We start from the raw sequence: 18,714 nt of genomic DNA on the forward strand, positions 1-18,714 counted from the left end.
GTATCTGTAATATCCATGTGTTTAATGTCCAAGATGTACTGTAGTATTAATGTTTCCACTATTTATGAAGTTGTATCTGTAATATCCATGTGTTTATTGTTCAAGATGTACAGTAGTATTAATGTTTCGACTATATATGAAGTCGTATCTGTAATATCCATGTGTTTAATGTTCAAGCTGTACCAGTCACGATCAATGCAGATACCCGTGGACGGATTCTACCCTGTCGTTGGACTTCATTCGTTTGGAGAGGTCGTCCAGCTACTGGAGAGAGACATATGGCAAGCCCCAGAAGAAAATGAGGTATGTTCACTGTAGTAGTTTTATTATCCTTCACTGTACAGGGTAGTCGGGGCCAGGAGGTGTATGGGCCATTTCACCACCTCGATAACTCATTTCTTGTTACTTTTACCAGTTGGGCTGTCTGAGAAGATAAAAGGTTAATAATGAACACTGTTAAACCATCGATTACTTCTATTTATTTTCCTTTCTTTTTCTGTCCTTTCAGTTTATTCAATCGTTTTTTTACAAATGTTTACTTTCATTGATTGATTGATTTATTTATTTATTGAAAATTGCAGTCACCATTATTGTACATTTTAATATTTGTAATTAGGAGAGGGCCTTGTAAGTCGAGTAGTTTGTACCCAATCCTTTTGTGTATAAATATTATATTATATTCAGTAAATTATGTTTTCAATCAAACTGATTCCTGTTTGAAAATAGATAGCAAGTGTCTCATGCATTTAACATGACTTGCCCTAAACTATCTAATATTCAAAACGCCCTCAATTGGTGGATTGGGCATGGTGAAGGGGTGGCTCTATCAATTTTTAGAGTCACCTCACATGCTTTTAAATCTAAAACACATATATTTGTTATTACCATGTGATATCATAAATAACCAAAGAGTGTGCAAAATGTATATGCCTTAGATTGCATGTCATTATTTTAAAGGTACTGCTCCCACCACCACAGTCTGTGCAACAAAATATCGAATACCACACGCTCATATGTCGAGAGGCTACCATTGACCATGGGCAGGGATATATAAGGTAAGTTTTTGTGTAGGTAAACAGTAACACACATGCACGGCATTGCACGCACGCACACACGCATGCACATACACATACACATACATACACACACATAAATTAATTATTTCAGTCTCCATTAGTTTTTGAGGTAATTGTGATCTTATTTTGTTTTTATGTATCGTTATTATTTTAATTTGAATATTATGTCACGTATTTAACTATGTTTGTCAAACCTTACTAAGGGGGCTGTAGGTGAGACTAAGTTTTCTTCTTTCAGTTACGACAGTGCTAATCCCGACACACCTGTCGCACAAGTGGTTGCGAAGAACCCCCTGACTGCCACCTGCAACTCATTTTCAATAGGTAATTCTGGTACTTCGTCAGTTATAGTAAAAATTAAACTTTAGTGCTTGGTGATACAGTTTTTTTTTATTCCTTTAAAGGAACATACCTTAGTTTTTAAACACTATTTTTTACTATTATAGCCGTTTTTGATAACTGAAATCATACTTTTTTATTTTAGATTATCAATTTCCGTACATTCAAAGTGTTTTTGTTCATCCTGGTGTTTTTAATATCACAAAATGCATTTCTCATATATTTAAAAACACACGTGCGTTTGAGAAGTAACAGTTATGGAGTCGAGTTTTAGTCTATTTTTAGAGGGTATTTCACCATTTCAAAGTCACACTCATGTTTCACTCAATTGTAACTTTATTCAAATGTGGACCAGCCTCGGTGGCGTCGTGGTTAGGCCATCGGTCTACAGGCTGGTAGGTACTGGGTTCCATTCCCAGTCGAGGCATGGGATTTTTAATCGAAATACCGACTCCAAACCTTGAGAGAGTGCTCCGCAAGGCTAAATGGGTAGGTCTAAACCACTTGCACCGACCAGTGATCCATAACTGGTTCAGCAAAGGCCATGGTTTGCCTATGGGAAGTGCAAATAAAAGGTCCCTTGCTGCTAATCGGAAAGAGTAGCCCATGTAGTGGCGATAACAGGTTTCCTCTCAAAATCTGTGTGGTCCATAACTATATGTCTGAGGCCATATAACCATAAATAAAATGTGTTGAGTGCGTCGTTATTCAAATGTGTTACAGATTTATAGATTAACTAAACTTAGTATTAATTTTCACAGGTTGAAACTAGGGTCTGTCCCTTTAAAAGTTATTTAAAAACACAAAATGTATGTTGATGTTGAAGGAGATTATTTACATTTTTTATTACTATTGTTTTATATAATTTATTTTGCTGTACATTTGTGACTGCAGCCAATCATGTGCGATACAAAATATTCACTAATGATGAACTTACTGCGGACCGTCAGAAAAACGTTCTCCTATTTTCATTTTAAAAGAAAATAATCTCTGTTTTGTAGTGATCATTGTGTGTGGTTTGAAGCGCTGCATGACTATTGGTTTGTGTGACCGGAACTACCCGGCCGACAATCAACCGGGCTGGACACGCAACTCAATAGCTTACCATGCTGACGATGGAGGGTAATTGTTATATTTCTTTTAAAATAGTGTCTCTATGGTTTTCGAACGGGACTTAGCCCAGTGGTAAAGTGCTTGCTCGATGCATGGTCATTCTGGGATCGATCCCCGTTGGTGGGCCCATTGGGCTATTTCTCGTTTTAGCCAGTGCACCACGAATGGTATATCAAAGGCTGTCTGTCGGATGGTGCATATGAAAGATCCGTAGCTGCTAATCAAAAAGAGTAGTCCATGAAGTGACGACAGCAGGTTTCCTCCCTCAATATCTGTGTGGTCCTTAACCATATATCTGACGCCATATAACCGTAAATAAAATGTGTTAAGTGCGTCATTATATCTTAAAGCTAATAAACTATACTAAAATGCTGAAGAAAAATAGCATCTAATTAAAAGAATCTAAAAGGAGAGCATGTTACCAACCTTCACCTTCCGACTCCAAGTGACTTTTAGCCATCTGTTACAACTATTAATCCTTGTCCACTGTGAGATCTCCCCAAGTTCATGACAACTGTTTTAATTCTTTATTACCAGTATATCATTATCGTGGATTAAAATGATTTCTATTTCAGAATATTTATTGAACATGGATACCCTCTCCTATGCGTCCAGCCGTCATATCTAGGCAATAAGATGACGTGTGAACTCCAGTTTCCTGAAAATATCGCAAAGTTCTACCTCAATAATAGACTAGTGAGTAAAGCTGATTACAAGAGACTAAAATGCTGTGAAGATTTGTTCTTATAGTCCATGGGCTTGGACCCAAAGGTTGGTCGGCGCACGAACGAAACGATCGTTCTTGTAATTTTAAGAGGCCTGCTCATAATCATTATCCTCTGAAGACATTTTTAGTTGCAGTAATTCAATTACAAATTATGTAACAATACAAGGTTACAGGTCAAATAAACATTTTCATTTATTGTGTTTTTACAGATCGCATACACAGATTCATTTATATATGTTTTTCTACAGGTCGATACATTTATTTGTGTTTTTACAGGTCAATTCAATGATTTGTGTTTTTACAGGTGTATGAAAGCGAACCACTGACAGTTCCTCCAGGAGGGTTTCATCCTATAGTGGGTCTTCACTCGTATGGTGAGGTCGTCAGGCTGGTGGAGAAAGAACCCTGGTCCACTGCACCTCATACTCCTGCCAGTGGTCAGCACAACAACAGCAGCAGCAGCAGCAGTAACATAACCAGCAGCAGTAACATAACCAGCAGCAGCAGTAGCTTTACTGTGATTGATGGACCGGGAGTGTCAAGTGGACTGAGTGCAGCTCCTCCATCTTACACTGGCAGTGTAGGTTATTGTTAAAACAACTCTTCCAGTCAATATAGGTTACATTGAAAACAACTTTTCCAGTCATAAAACATATCTTCTAGTCAGTGTAGGTTACATTAAAACCAACTTTTCCAGTCATAAATATCTTCTAGTCAGTGTGAGTTACATTAAAAACAAGTTTATCTTCCAGTCAGTATAGGTTACATTAAAAACAGGTTTTTCAGTCATAAAAATATCTTCTAGTGCATGTAGATTACATTAAAAAAAATTCCAGTCATAAAAATATCTTTCAGTCGGTGTAGGTTACATTAAAACCAACTTTTCCAGTCATAAAAATATCTTTTAGTCGGTGAAGGTTATATACAATAATAATAATAATATAAGATTTGTTTTGTCTATTATATACTAAAACAAAAAAGAAACCTGACTTTAATACAAAGATGCATACGATAACACACTGTATTTATAAGTAACCCTATCATGTCAGATGCCCTTACATCGTGTTCAGCATTTGCGTTATGCTAGGCTAAAACAATTAAATGTTACGACGAAGTAATTTCCCCAACTCAGACTTACGACGGGTGCACTCAAATTAACAATTAATGGGTTATACGATGAGAATCGAGTTGTAACAGCACCCAGACTAGCTACTGGACAGTCATAGAGTCGTGAGAACAGAAAGTTGGCCAACTCTGTTGTGGCAGTTGGTAGTGTGATCCTAGCATACGGCATGGAGACAAGTGAGATTTACTCCTAGGCAGTGGAATAAAGATGTGCTCAGTGATAAGTAAGTAGTGTTTCTTGCCGATATTTGCCAGTATGGTGTCTACTCTATGCTAAGTGTTGTGTGGAGTGATGCCTCAAGCTCAATGGCGTTGACTTCCGATGCGGGTATTTCCTCGACGTTTACAGTCCATGTGTGGACATGTAGCAACACTGTTGTCCACGTTCGAGGGGTTCACACATAATACTGATTTGGCACTGTTGTTTATATCCATAAGAAATCTATAATAGAAAACGATGTTTGTTTAACTTCTTAAATCACTGCTGGGTCACATGTACCCATGTAAAGCTCAAGGCAAATGAAGAATTGAATTGAATTGAATTGAATTGAATTGAATTACTCCAATTCAAGTTTCTGTTTTGTTTCACTATACACTAGTTCTAAGAAAACCACACTGTGTATTCTGCTAAATTTTGATATCGATATATTAAGATAGTGGGAAATCTCAATTTTACCAAATTGTGACTTAGATAGTTTTTGCCGTGGACTCTTCACTGTAATATTATTTTGATATTTATCATGTCTACTTTTCAGGACGACCAGTTTCCTAGTCTGCCTGTCTGTGGGATTTGTATGGAGAACCCAGTGAACTGTTTCCTCAACCCATGCGGCCACACGTTCTGTGTCGTCTGCGTCCAGCAGTGGCAGAGGAGAAACATGGAGTGTCCCACCTGCAGAAACAGGTTCATGGAGTACAAGACGCTCTACTTTTAACACCTTCTGCATCAGCGATAAATAGCTTTGTACAAACTTGCTAGTTGTTACTGGAGAACAACAGACAAACACAATTTAGCAAACCTTTAAATACAGTTCCTTATTAATATTATTATTTGGAATAGCCCCAGATGTTTTATGGCCCTATTATATGATATATTATAAAAGAAAAAGTAAAGTGCTTGTGCACCACCGCTATAGTGTTTGCTCCAGACCCTTTACATATCGTTCCTACAGGGGCGTAGCGTGATCTGGACCTTGGGGGGGGGGGGGGGGGGGGTGTTCGAATATGAACCAAGTGGACCTTTTTCTATTTTGTTTTTGCACCACCAGAAACTCCATATGTATAAACCTGTTCTGAAAGTGGACCATTTGCTTCAGCAGGGGTGGGGTGTGTGGTGGAGTGGGGGGTTCGTCTGAACCCCCCGAACACCCCTAGCCTACGCCCCTGTCCTACTGGCCTGGGGAGTGACGCAGTATTGTTACGTTAATTTATAAGCAATTGAATGATAGTAAAATTAATTCACAATACTTTGTTATTTGTTTAGGGACAAATTCGCTTTGATCACACATACGCATAATATATGAATATGAATATTAATAATCTATAGTATTTTACACTTTTAAAAATACAGAATACAGTTGATCTGTTTTAGAAGACCTAACGAGACACCAAACCAGATAGTGTAGTGTCTGTTGTACTCTTCAGGAGTTGAAGTGACACAAATATCTCGAGGATATGACTCGGCTCACTAGGTTCTTGTCTACAAACACCCCGGTGCCTGTTTGATGTTCAGTAGGTGAACTGTTGACGAGTTCTCTACTTTGACGATATCTAATAGCTCGCTACAAAGACATTGACAAGGTTGTGAAGGACTCGATTGTAAACGAAACCAGATTGGTGATTCCTTGTTGGGAGAGACGTTTCTTAGAACAGACACGGGAGTGCTGGCACTCCTCTCTGTAGCTCGAGGGTCCCCTCTAGCCCTGTTCTCTTTAAATGTGACAATAGGGTTCGAGTGTTCTTAGTGTTAAAAATGTCAATTTGTAAAGTTCCGACACCCAGGTTCATTAAGTAACTATGTCTAATATATAAATGTGTTCTTAAATCTAATGCCTCAGAGCTTTAGTTTATTATTTTGGAGTTCACTCATAACATTTTAGACAATACGTGACGATCGTTTGGTTATCGAAAGTTTACAGTTTTTAAAACTGAGCGCTCTCAACCCCTGTTCTCACCTATAAACAGGTTATTCTGAAGGGCACTTAATCTATCCTGTCTGGAACTGTGTCCAATTGAAACTAATGGTTTGATGTATATATAGTTCATGATTTTAAACTAAATCTTATTGTGACAGAATGTATACGGCTATAGTATGTTATGGTCTATTTTATGGCGGTGTATTTCCTTGCAAGTTCAACATGTGTTGATAATACATGTACATGAATACGTTATTTTTATAGTAAAATTATTGCTTTGTTTCTGTTGGATTTGACTTGAATTGAGATACGAATCTCTAACTCTCCCTACATAAATCAGCAGGTTTTCAGCATTATCCTTGTCTAACCAACTATCTTTTACCAATTTGAGAGGGCCTCGGGCTGAATGCCCATAGACCAACTCAAATGGGATGCATCCTAAGGATTCTTGCTTCGCATCCCGTGCTGCGAACAACACGAAAGGAATTGACTGGTCCCAGTCAGTACCATTGTCGAAACAATGGCAGCGGAGCATACTTTTCATGCTCTGGTGGAAACGTTCTATTGCGCCCTGGCTCTCAGGGTGGAATGCAGAAGAACGAATCTGTCGTATATCTAACATAGACAGTACTTGCTGGATCAACTTGCTCATGAAGTTCGTACCCCGGTCGCTTTGAATTTCCCCTGGTAAACCCGTATACGTGAAGTATTTAAGCAGCGCACTAGCTACAACAGATGCAGTAACCTTCCTTAAGGAAAACGCGTAGTTAAGCACATAATTGTTAATAAGAATTGGTTGCCTGAACGCGTTTTTGGTAATGGCCCCACGACATCTATCAATACTTTTGAAAAGGCTTCCCCAACTATGGGAACCTTCTGCAGGGGATAGGGAGGAATTAGCTGATTTGGTTTCCCCACAACGTGAAACACATGACATGACATACAATGCTTACTGACATCTGCAAACATTCCCTTCCAATAAAACTCTGAGGCAAGTTTACTATGAGTCTTATTCCGCCCTAAGTGGCCAGCAAACACGTCCTCGTGTGCTAACAATAACAATGACGGACGGTACTTAGAGGGCACCACAATTTTTATATTTCCACAACTCCCAGAATCGGTATATTTCCTTAGTTGGCCAGACTTACTGTCGCCAGTTCGCCAGCAATACCCCGGTCATAAACCGCTCTACCGGCCACATGGCCTCCACACATGGTCTGGGTGTGTATTAGAATGCACGGTCGCGCGGAGGTATTACGTAACCAAGCTGCACACGGCCCTCTAAAACAATTAACATCGCCACAGGCGAAAAGATAAGAGCATGTTCCGTCACAGTCTCAATACATACTATAGCGTTTTATAAAGTTTGTTTTGTTTAATGAGACCACTAGAGCATATTGATTTATAAATCATTGATTGGTAACTTTGACATATAGTCTTAAAGAGGAAACCCGCTACATTTTTGCATTAGCAGCAAGGGATTTTTTATATGCACTTCCCCACAGAAGACGACCTTTGATATACCATTCGTGGGTCACTGGCTGAGATGGGGGGGGGGGGGGGGGCAATCAGTGAATGGACCCACTGAGGTGGCTCGATCCTATGACGCATGTACATCAGTCGATCGCTCTACCGACTAAACCATAAGTGAAAGGAGGAAATGGTGCTTGTATGTACCTCAACTTAAGTTTGATCCCTGTTCGTTTCTCTTCAACTGTCGATCTTCGCTCATCCAGTTTTTCTGGATGTAGTTCGCTCATCCAGTTTTTCTGGATGTAGAACATTATAAACTACTTAACAACACATATTAATACAACGAATCGAAATACACACTTTAGGCCTCTTACTTTGTTTATTTATTTATACCATACTATAATCGTAATTAATTTGATTTGCTCAGGTTTGTATACTTTTTTGTTTACACCTTAAATATTGTATTATCAAAGAAAGCTTAAGACAATTGTTATGGAACTTATTGTGAAACTGTTTAATAAAACAATATTCCACATCGTAATGACTATAGTGTTGACTATTTAGAGCCATTCTATTTAGTTGCGACTCGCTTCTCAATGGGTTCTGGGTTCGCTTCGCAGTACTGTCTTCAACCCAGAGTGAGATCTAACAACTCAAGACGATGTAAAACCATTACACTGACGTCTTACCATTGGCGTAGCACACGGTGTAAACGGAATGCAAGTCCGTAGGAATAATTGTCTGACCGGACTTAGTCTCCTAGGAATGCAGGTCCTAGGTCTAATACACCAAGGAATGCAAGTCCTAGGACTTACGTTCCTTAGGAATACTGGTCTGACTGCCAGGATATTAAGTCTGGGTCGGACTTACATTCCTGGACAATCAAAATTTAAGTCCGGTGGTACATATAAAATATAAATTATAAATGTAAACAAAATGAAAAGCAGTCTCCTTTCTGGTTTATTGAATTAACTTGGGATACTGGCGCCTCTCCTTATTTAAATATTTTCTATTTATTCCAATATTTTCCATTTATATTATTTGCAAGAGTACACATGTACACATTTTGTTGACCTTATTACACGAGCAAAACCAAGGTGTTTATCCATTGCGTGTTGTTCCAACTAATAAATGTTTAAACATTTAAATGTAACTCGAAAAGATTTTCAATAATTCGAAGCATGTATTAGTACTCGCAGATAAGTATAACTTGCCCATCTTATATAATCTTTAAGTTTGTGCCTTTTTGTCAATAATGTTGCAGGCGCGTGTACGTAGGGTGTGGGGTGGGGTGGCGTGGTCTAAACACCCCTCCTCAAAAATAATTTCTACCTGCCACAGTCTAGACCTCCCCCCAGCATAATTTACTGAACATGTGCCTGCTTTGTCAATTTTCATTTTCAAAAATTAATTTGGTCTGACATATGACATAGCAGACTCTGGGCTCTATGATATCCTAGTCCCAGCCAACCATACCATCGATAACAAATTATGTTAAATGGTTATCATTAAGGTTTATCATTTAATAGAAATAGTGGGTTTTAACAGCTCAGTGGGCCACTACACCGACTAAGACAAAACAGTAACCCCTGAACAATTATCATACTGTCAATAATATGCACACACAATTTACAAAGATATTTTTTAACAGACTAACTATTCATGACACTTTTACACCTTACAGTTTTGGTCACAATAGGCATCCAGGCTCCCTTTTTGGGAGTAGGGGTGGGGGCAGGCTGATGTTTATTGCCCGAATAAAACGAAAATATCCGAATCTGTAACACAGCGTATATTTATATTCGCATTACTACCAAGACGCTAAATAGGATTCCAAACAAATCAGTCTGCATTTTTACATGGATTACAACTAATATTGTGAGTAGAATGATGGAAATACATGGTGAAGATTTCAGGCCAGCTCATTTTGCCCGAAAGTGTCCACTGACCCCCCAGTACTGGGGGAGTGACCCCTCCACCCCTCCACCGACCCCACCTCCACCCAGTCTCGAACGCTTATGATGTTCCTTACGGCCAGGTATAAAAATGCAAAGACCCTTTCCTCAACTCATATTTTATGCTTATGATGGTCAAAACTGCCATGAGGCAGGCAGTGATAATTAATTTCAAGTGTTTTGATGCTATTTTTAATTGTTCATCAGTAAAAGGTAATTTTTCATGCTTATTATTCCTGTTATTTTTATATTGTAGTAGGGCCTAACTGACCATTATAGTACTAGTTATTAGTACTAACTACTAGAACTAAGTACAGTTTTCAAAGTTTTATTTCAGGGATTTTCAGGAATCATATATGTAATAAGCAAAATATCGGAACTAAATTCCAGAGGACTAGGAATACTAGGATTGAAAGTCCTGTGGACCAGGAGTACCAGGAATAAAAGTCCCACGGACTTACATTCCTCGGAATCCACTTCCCAGAGACTTAAATTCTTAGGAATACAAGTCCCACAGACAAGGATTCCGAGGAATGGAAGTCCGATCGGACAAAGATTAAGAAAATCACAAATAATCAGATTGTGATTTACTGTCAAAATATAAACTTATAAAACATATTATTAAAAATTATGTTGGTATATATAGAAATTATCTTTTGCTGTTCGCCAAATGTTAAGTTGTTTGGAGTTACCAATTTTCACACACACACACACACACACACACACACACACACACACACACACACACACACACACACACACACACACATATATATATATATAACAATTTTGGGCTACATATTGTTGTTAGATATATATGTCTACGTGTTGAACACATTATATCTGTAGTTGCATTATATACTTTTGAAAAAAGCAAGATATTCGTCCTTTTTCAATATGGTGACAAAAATGTAAGACGATTACAAAAGTTCACTCACGTATCTGGTCCACAAGTCTATGACGTAAAAAAATAATTAAGTTGATACTCAAACTTAAAAATAATATTTTGACATAGAGATTTAACCCACAATAATCTTAAGAGACTCGTATACTTATCCATCACACTACGAGGGAAGGCTGCCAAAAACTCACTTTTTTTCTCGTGTCTTTCTGGCAGCTCGTGCAAATTGCAGAGTACAACAAACGGACACCTAATTTGCCGGACTTGTATTTCTGTCACTGTTGTAGAAGGAATTTAAGTCCGGTAGGAATACAAGTCCTAGGATAAAAACAACTTAAAAATAAATCAGGTATGAAAGTCCGGGTAGGACTATGGTTCCTAAGCTATGGAGGTTTTATATTGCAGGTAGACATCCACGTTCGAGTGGTGGGGTGGCGGGTATCAAAACTAGTTTTTACATGTGTTAAGGGGGGGGGGGGGGGGGGGGGGGGCATAAATGCGGGAGAAAAGTAGTGATGGGGGGGGGGGGGGGACTAACCATTAACCCCTGTCCTGGAAAAACAACACAGCTAGCGTGCTTTAATCTCAAACTTTTAAACAAGGGAAGTCATCCAGTGAGGCATGACAGGCACCATTCTCAAAATTAAGCACGATTGTCTTCCTTATGACGTCTATTGACTGTAGATTTTCTGTCTGATATACGCACAGTCAAATTCCTAATTCCCTCTATTGACGATAGATTTTCGGTCTGATATATACACAGTCAAATTCTTAATTCCCTCTATTGACTATAGATTATCTATCTGATATAACCTACGCACAGTCAAATTTTTAATTCCCTCTATTGACTATAGATTTTCTATCTGATATACGCACAGTCAAATTCCTAATTCCCTCTATTGACTATAGATTATCTGATATACGCAGTCAAATTCCTTATTCCCTCTATTGACTATAGATTATCTATTTGATATAGCCTACGCACTGTCAAATTTCTAATTCCCTCTATTGACTATATATTTTGTATCTGATATACGCACAGTCAAATTCCAAATTCCCTCTATCGACTATAGATTATCTATCTGATATACGCACAGTCAAATTCCTAATTCCCTCTATTGACTATATATTTTTCTATCTGATATACGCACAGTCAAATCTCACACATTTAGTGTGTCTCGTACAATATGCTTTCACAATACGCCACACGCCAATATTATATAGGCTAATATGTCTGTTGGCCAATCACAGTACCACATATTTGACGGCTAATAAATGTTGTTAAAACCAAACTATTTAAATATTACGCATTGTTTGTTTTGTTTAACGACAACACTAAAGCACATTCATTTATTAATCATCGGCTATTGGATGTCAAACACTTGGTCATTTTAACATCAAGTCTAAAAAGGAAACCCATTACAATTTTCCATTAGTAGCAGGATATCTTATATGCACCATGCCACAGACAGGATAGACGATGCACTGGCTAGAACGATCATTGGGAAATAGTCACTTTAAAACTAAAAATCCTAAATATTTCACTCCTAAGAAATCTTTAAAACTAGATTAAAGTGCACCGTGACTCAGTGGTAAAGCGCTCGCATAATGCGTGGTCGGTCTAGGATCGATCCCCATCGGTAGACCATTTGGCCTATTTTCCCAGCCAATACACCACTAATGGTATATCAAAGTCCGTGGTATCTTGTCTCTGAGATGTTTGTTTGTTTGTTTTGTTTTGTTTAACGACACCACTAGAGTACATCGATTTATTAATCATCGGCTATTGGATGTCAAACATTTGGTAATTTTTTACATATATTTTTAGAGAGCAAACCAGCTATCAAGGGATCTTTTATATGTACCATCTCAAAGACAGGATAGTACACGCCACGGCCTTTGATGTACCAGTCGTGGTGCACTGGCTGGAGCGAGAAATAGCGCTTCACCGCTGGGCTACGTCCCGCCCCTGTCTGTGGGATGGTGCATATACAAGATCCCTTTCTACTAATAGAAAAATGTAGCGGGTTTCCTGTCGTAAGAATTACTAAGTGTTTGACATCCAATATCCGATGATTAATAAATCAATGGGCTTTAGTGGTGTCGCTAAACAAAACATACTTTAACAAATCAAGTCTTTGGTGGTGTTGGCTGAGACCATACTCTCGGACACCCCCCCCCCCCCCCCCCCCCCCCCCCCCCCCCCCCCCCCCCCCCCCCCCCCCCCCGCTCCCGGCCCTCAAAAGGCGCTATAATAATTCACATGCCGCGCTAAACACGTGGATTGACAAATGTAAAACCTCACAGTTGATGTCTGATGAAAGTGTGACGAGAGATCGCAATTTAGTCTTTTAATGTCGCTGACCCTCGTTTAAGAGGAGCGAATCATGATTAGTTCTGTTTGGCACTAATTGTATTTTAAGATATCACAAACTGTGATGACTGGAAACGCATTGTCTTTACCATTTTGATAATTGAAACAAAACGTTATAAGTAACGTCCAAAACATTGTAAAAGCCGGGGACTATTTCCCACTTCCTGGTACATATAGGGATTAGTGATCAGCACCTTTAACACCCCCTGCTTGTCGCTCTTTGATGGAACATTTCTGACGAATGAATTGTATGGAGAACCATTCTCCGAGCAATGGCTGCCTCAAATAGAAATTGAAAGCAGTATAATGATAGGAATCCATCAGAATTCCTGGGGGACCACGAGCTGACACTACCGGTACATCACAGTATTGTGTAATTATTGGTATTAGCGATGCCAACAGCTTCACAAATGATACTACTCTCCTGTCCGAACATCAAACGGTCCTGGCCGAATCTCTAGCGGTGTATCCGGCAGCTGAGTGCAGTTTACCAAGTCGGAGAAAGGTCGCCAGAGCCGTATACGTAGAGCTACAATAGCTGGCTCTAGCAAAGTGGTGTGTGATTGTGTGTGTATGCGTACGTGTGTGTACGTACGTGCGTGTGCGTGTGTGTGTCACTGTGTGCGTGTGTGTGTTATACACAAGAAGAAAAGTAAAAGTATTTTGGAAATAGCAAGAAAACACATGCAATTTAAAAAACAATCGGCTCAAAAATAAATAACTTGTAGAAATCAAAATTTTGTCTTTGTAATGATGACATGATATCTAAGTCCTTCCCATAGAGAACGGCTTTTTCATACTATGGAATTCACTACGACTATTTCTCAAAGAAACGGTTAACAATTTTGAGAGGAAAGATCAAGATTTTAGAATCCAGTAGCGTTTTTACAGGAGAGCAGGCGGTCCTTTTGCTGGGTATATTGAATAATAAATAATTCGGTTTACCGTTTATTATAAAATAAGAATATTGCAAAATAGACCACCATCTTGTTATGTTGAAAATTTTAAAATGCCAAATCGAAAATATATTTTAATATTAAAACAAGAAGAACACAGCACCAGACTTTTTTGTTGTTGTTGTTGCTGCTGTTGTTGTTGTTGTTGTCCTTAACACACTCTTGGTCGTCTGGTAAACTGTTATACATCTTGTAAATCATATGTAAATATAATTTATTGTTAGTTGTCTGTAAAACGCGGGACTTTGTATTATTATTATTATTATCATTATTATTATTTGAACAGCGGCATTCACCAACGTCACTATAGTGATTTCCAGTCTTTTGTAAGTGTGTGTATGTGCGTGCGTGCGTGCGTGTGCGTGCATTCATGCGCGCGTCCAAATAACAGAAATAGAAATCATGTTTTTAAATGGATCGACAGTTACTTTAATAATGCCGATAGGGAGGATGCAAAGGGATGTTGGGGTTGCGCACCATCTCTAATTCCAAATGTCCCTTAACATCCATTGTTTAATGAATCTATTTACAATGTACATCCTTACCAACAAATCTGAAATATGACATCCATTTTTTTTGTGTTCTCTTTAAGTCACTGCATCACAGTAGAAGAGCATCCAAACCATTAAACGAAAAATCGATTTTGTTTCTTCACATCGATCATTAGTTGACCTGAGATTTGCTTAGTCTGTCTTGGAAATATGCGCCCAACTTCAAATAAACAAAGACAGGCAGACGAGATTAAAAACACTTATACTAAAAGACAAAATGGATTTTGCTGCTGGCAAACAGTCTCTTTTAAGTTCAGTATTTAGGAGTATCCATTTAAGCTGTCAGTCACCTGAGACAGGCCAAATCAAACGATAATAAGTGCTTTGGTAGAAAACATTCTCATTAGATTTAGATGATCCGTGCCAACTGCCCACTCACGTGCAGCTGTTTGCCAGTTCTTCATTAATTTTCAGTTCGGAGATATCAGAGATATCAGGTTTGCAACCTTGAACAATATAAATGCCAAAAAATAATTTAATGTGTCTCATCTCATCCAAACACAAATGCCAAACGAACTATCATTAAAACTCCAAGATATATTGATGCGGATATCGATCCATCGGGGTGGTCCAGTCTGCATATTACAAGGACACGCTTCCTAATAGCCTAGATCTCAGCTCCCTGTCACATCGCTATCTTAGCGGGGGGGGAAAATAGAAAGAGAATACTGAAAAGAATGGTCAAGAGAACCATTTGCTTAAAAATGTAATAACAGAACAGGTTAACAGTAAACATATATGTGTGTATGTCTGGAATTCTGACAGTAATGGTCTTGGTAACTAGAAATAACCATCAGCATTACGTACGGCGATATTCCGTTGTTCTGCTGGTGGCAAGCAGACCAAATATTTACAGTTCTTTACATGGAATATTACTATATGCACACCCGTGTGAACATTCAAAGATCGTTTTTTAAGAGTTTGTAGAAATGGTTTTTGGTGCCTGTATGAACACGCTATATCACTATCCTCCTATAGACAGAAATGGAACCATATATTTTGTGATCAAGAACATCTCTCTTTTGTAAACAAATAACAGAAAGTGAGTCATGGCTGCATATCCTCGACACACTCTATCATAACATCTTTTGGAATGAGTCCTATACAGAGATACGGTAGTGAATATGCTAATGGCATATTGGTAATCGCCCTGTATGCTACGACTTCGGTGTACACATTTACAATGTTATACTGTATAACAAAGACAGTGAAACTTTGTTTTGTTTAAACATCGGCTATCGGATGTCAAACATTTGGTAATTCTGACACTAAGTCATCAGAGGAAACCTGCTACATTTTCCTAATGAAGCAAGGGATATTTTATATGCACTTTCCAATAGACAGGAACACACACACCACGGCCTTTGACCAGTTGTGGTACACTGGTTGAAACGAAAAAAACCCATAATCAGTTCAATGCATCCACCGAGACTAGAGGTCCTATGTCAAAGTTGAAACTACAATATAATAAATAACTACAAATTAATCGATTCATAATTAACTCAATAATAATAATAATAATATATATATATATATATATATATATATATATATATATATATATATATATATATATATATACACACACACACATTTCTTTGTTAGTTATCTGCAAAGAACTATGAAAAAAGCTTAGTGTTGAATGTGTATGCATAAAACAGTGACGTCATTAGTTAATGCGTGTGGCACACTCTCAAAAATTTCCCATAAAATAAACATAATTATATAAGTAAATGCAATTATTTGGTTGTAATTTGTATAGGCATATAGCTAAATGTATAAACTTTATGTTGCGAGAACCGCCATTATTGCAACTTTGACATAGTACCTTTAACGCATATTATCGTCAATTTGATCGAAAACCCCCAACAGACCTTCATTTTGAGGACATAGTACCTTTAAAAGTGGTGAACACGATTACGAGCCCCACTTACACGCGGCGATGTGCGTGTATCGGAAACACGAGCTGGACAGCACACGTTTCCGCTGAAGGATACAGATGGTGGAAGTAGATGTTGATACCCACTCATCGGGTTTCATTCACACTGCTCGAAGTAGAGGACACGCGAGACAAATTCAATTAGACTAGGATGTGTCAGTTGTATGTGTGTGAGTGTGTGTGTGTGTATGTGTGCGTTTGTGTGCGTGTGTGTGTGTGTTTCTGTGTGTGTGTGTGTGTGTGATAGACAGATAGAGAGATATATACAGACACACACACACACACACACACACACACACACAGAGAGAGAGAGAGAGAGAGAGAGAGAGAGAGATTCAAAACCCAGATATAATGTATAAAGCGAGAAAAGTACTTTTTAAGAAAACAAAAGTAAGAAGCCTATCATCCACAAGTTGCTATTCTAGTGAAGATAAATCATATCAGCAGACCCCCCCCCCCCCCCCCCCCCCCCCCCCCCCCCCCCCCCCCCCCCCCCCCCCCCCCATCCCAGTTCCCCGGTGCTGGAGCAAATTTTCACATTCGAGACAAAAAACCCCAACCCCAACAACAATGGAGACATTTGGGCAAAATAAGCTGGCCTGAAACCTTTTCACCATGTATTTCCACCATTCTGTTAGGTGTAAAAATGCATATAGCTGTTTGATAATAAATTTAATAATGCTAATATGAATAAACGTTGTTATCGAGATTCTGGAACTTTCGTTTAATTTTGGCAAAAATTAATCTGCTATCTCACGAAAATGAAGGCCCGTACGCCTGTGCTTTTCCCAGCACCTCGTACGTTTCAACAGCGTACTGCACTCATCAACAATTATACTTTGTCATGTGTCGTTCCATAATCCCTTCCCACACACGTCTGCCCCTTCCATTTTCATCCTCTACCGTGTACAAACGTCTGTATCCACCCTTGAATTATACTGAATCGGGAGAATTCTGGAACCACGAAGCTGGATAGGTTATACAATAACACAAAAAAGTTTGTTTTGTTTACCGACACCACTAGAGCATATTATTTATTAATCATCGGCTATTGGGTGTGAAACATTTGGATATTTTGACATAGTCTTAGAGAGGAAACCTACATTTTTCCATTAGTAGCAAGGACTATTTAATATGCACCATCCCAGGCAAGATAACACATACCACAGCCTTTGATATATCAGTCGTAGTGTACAATCATGAATGGGCCAACAGATTGAGATCGACAGTAGACCGACCGTGCATCAGACAAGCGCTTTACCATTGGGCTACGTTTCGCCCCCACAGACAGTCAGTCATGACAACCTTTAAACGCAACAAGTCGACAATAGGTTTTTTAAATTAATCAATAGACAATCAATAAATCCTCAGTTTTGTTCCTGTTTCATTTTCACCCAGTTGACAGAACAATGAACTATTTTATACCAGAGAAGAAACACATGCTGTATTGCAATGAACTCTGAAGACCATTATTTCGACAGCATCATAACCTTTTTTCAAATACAGTGTTTATAGGATTCGATCTCACGCATTTATTTCCTTTTTATTGCACATTACCGTCCAACGTGTGGAATGAACACTTGAAATAAAACCCATCTATTCCCGAGGCTGCTAATAAACTTATTCTTTTGACTTTCCTACGCGACAAAATATCTTTACAGAGAAATGTAAATGAGCTACCCTTTGGGGTTATTAACACATGATGTGTCATGATATGGTCAGTTCCGTACCCTAGAGACCCATATCGCTGATGAAATAAGCTACTCTAGATCTTCGTTCAGACGCCAACGTTAGCATGTTTATGATTTGTGCGTTTCCAGATATAGTGATTCAGTTTAACGTGAAATGAAATAACGTATGAAGTGCATAAAGCAGTCTGATGACAGTTTCTCTGCTTCACTGACTAAACTCAGATCAAAACATGCATTCAACGACAGCCGGCAATGCTAACGTTCGCTAACGTTTTGACTGAACATTTTTTTGGTTCCCCAAGAATAACAAAATGACATGTTTATATTATATATAACACCACAAGAATGAACTTATGAAT

At 38.5% G+C, this 18,714-nt stretch overlaps 1 protein-coding gene across 4 annotated transcripts in view; it reads left to right on the plus strand.

Moving 5' to 3' along the window:
* The window catches only part of LOC121376491, a 28,137-nt gene extending 21,708 nt beyond the window's left edge, over positions 1-6,429 (plus strand). The window contains exons 11-18 of one of the 4 annotated variants that reach the window (XM_041504372.1): positions 178-303; positions 958-1,055; positions 1,315-1,400; positions 2,417-2,537; positions 3,104-3,224; positions 3,560-3,835; positions 5,136-5,284; positions 5,951-6,429. In XM_041504372.1, the coding sequence (XP_041360306.1) occupies positions 178-303; positions 958-1,055; positions 1,315-1,400; positions 2,417-2,537; positions 3,104-3,224; positions 3,560-3,835; positions 5,136-5,284; positions 5,951-6,005 (1,032 nt within the window). In that variant the 3' untranslated portion in view covers positions 6,006-6,429. The remainder of the gene's footprint in view (positions 1-177; positions 304-957; positions 1,056-1,314; positions 1,401-2,416; positions 2,538-3,103; positions 3,225-3,559; positions 3,836-5,135; positions 5,285-5,950) is intronic. The other 3 variants (XM_041504374.1, XM_041504375.1, XM_041504376.1) reach the window with 3 other exon arrangements.
* Positions 6,430-18,714: the final 12,285 nt, after the last annotated feature.

The sequence above is a fragment of the Gigantopelta aegis genome, chromosome 6, assembly GCF_016097555.1.
Source record: "Gigantopelta aegis isolate Gae_Host chromosome 6, Gae_host_genome, whole genome shotgun sequence".
Lineage (NCBI taxonomy): Eukaryota > Metazoa > Mollusca > Gastropoda > Neomphalida > Peltospiridae > Gigantopelta > Gigantopelta aegis.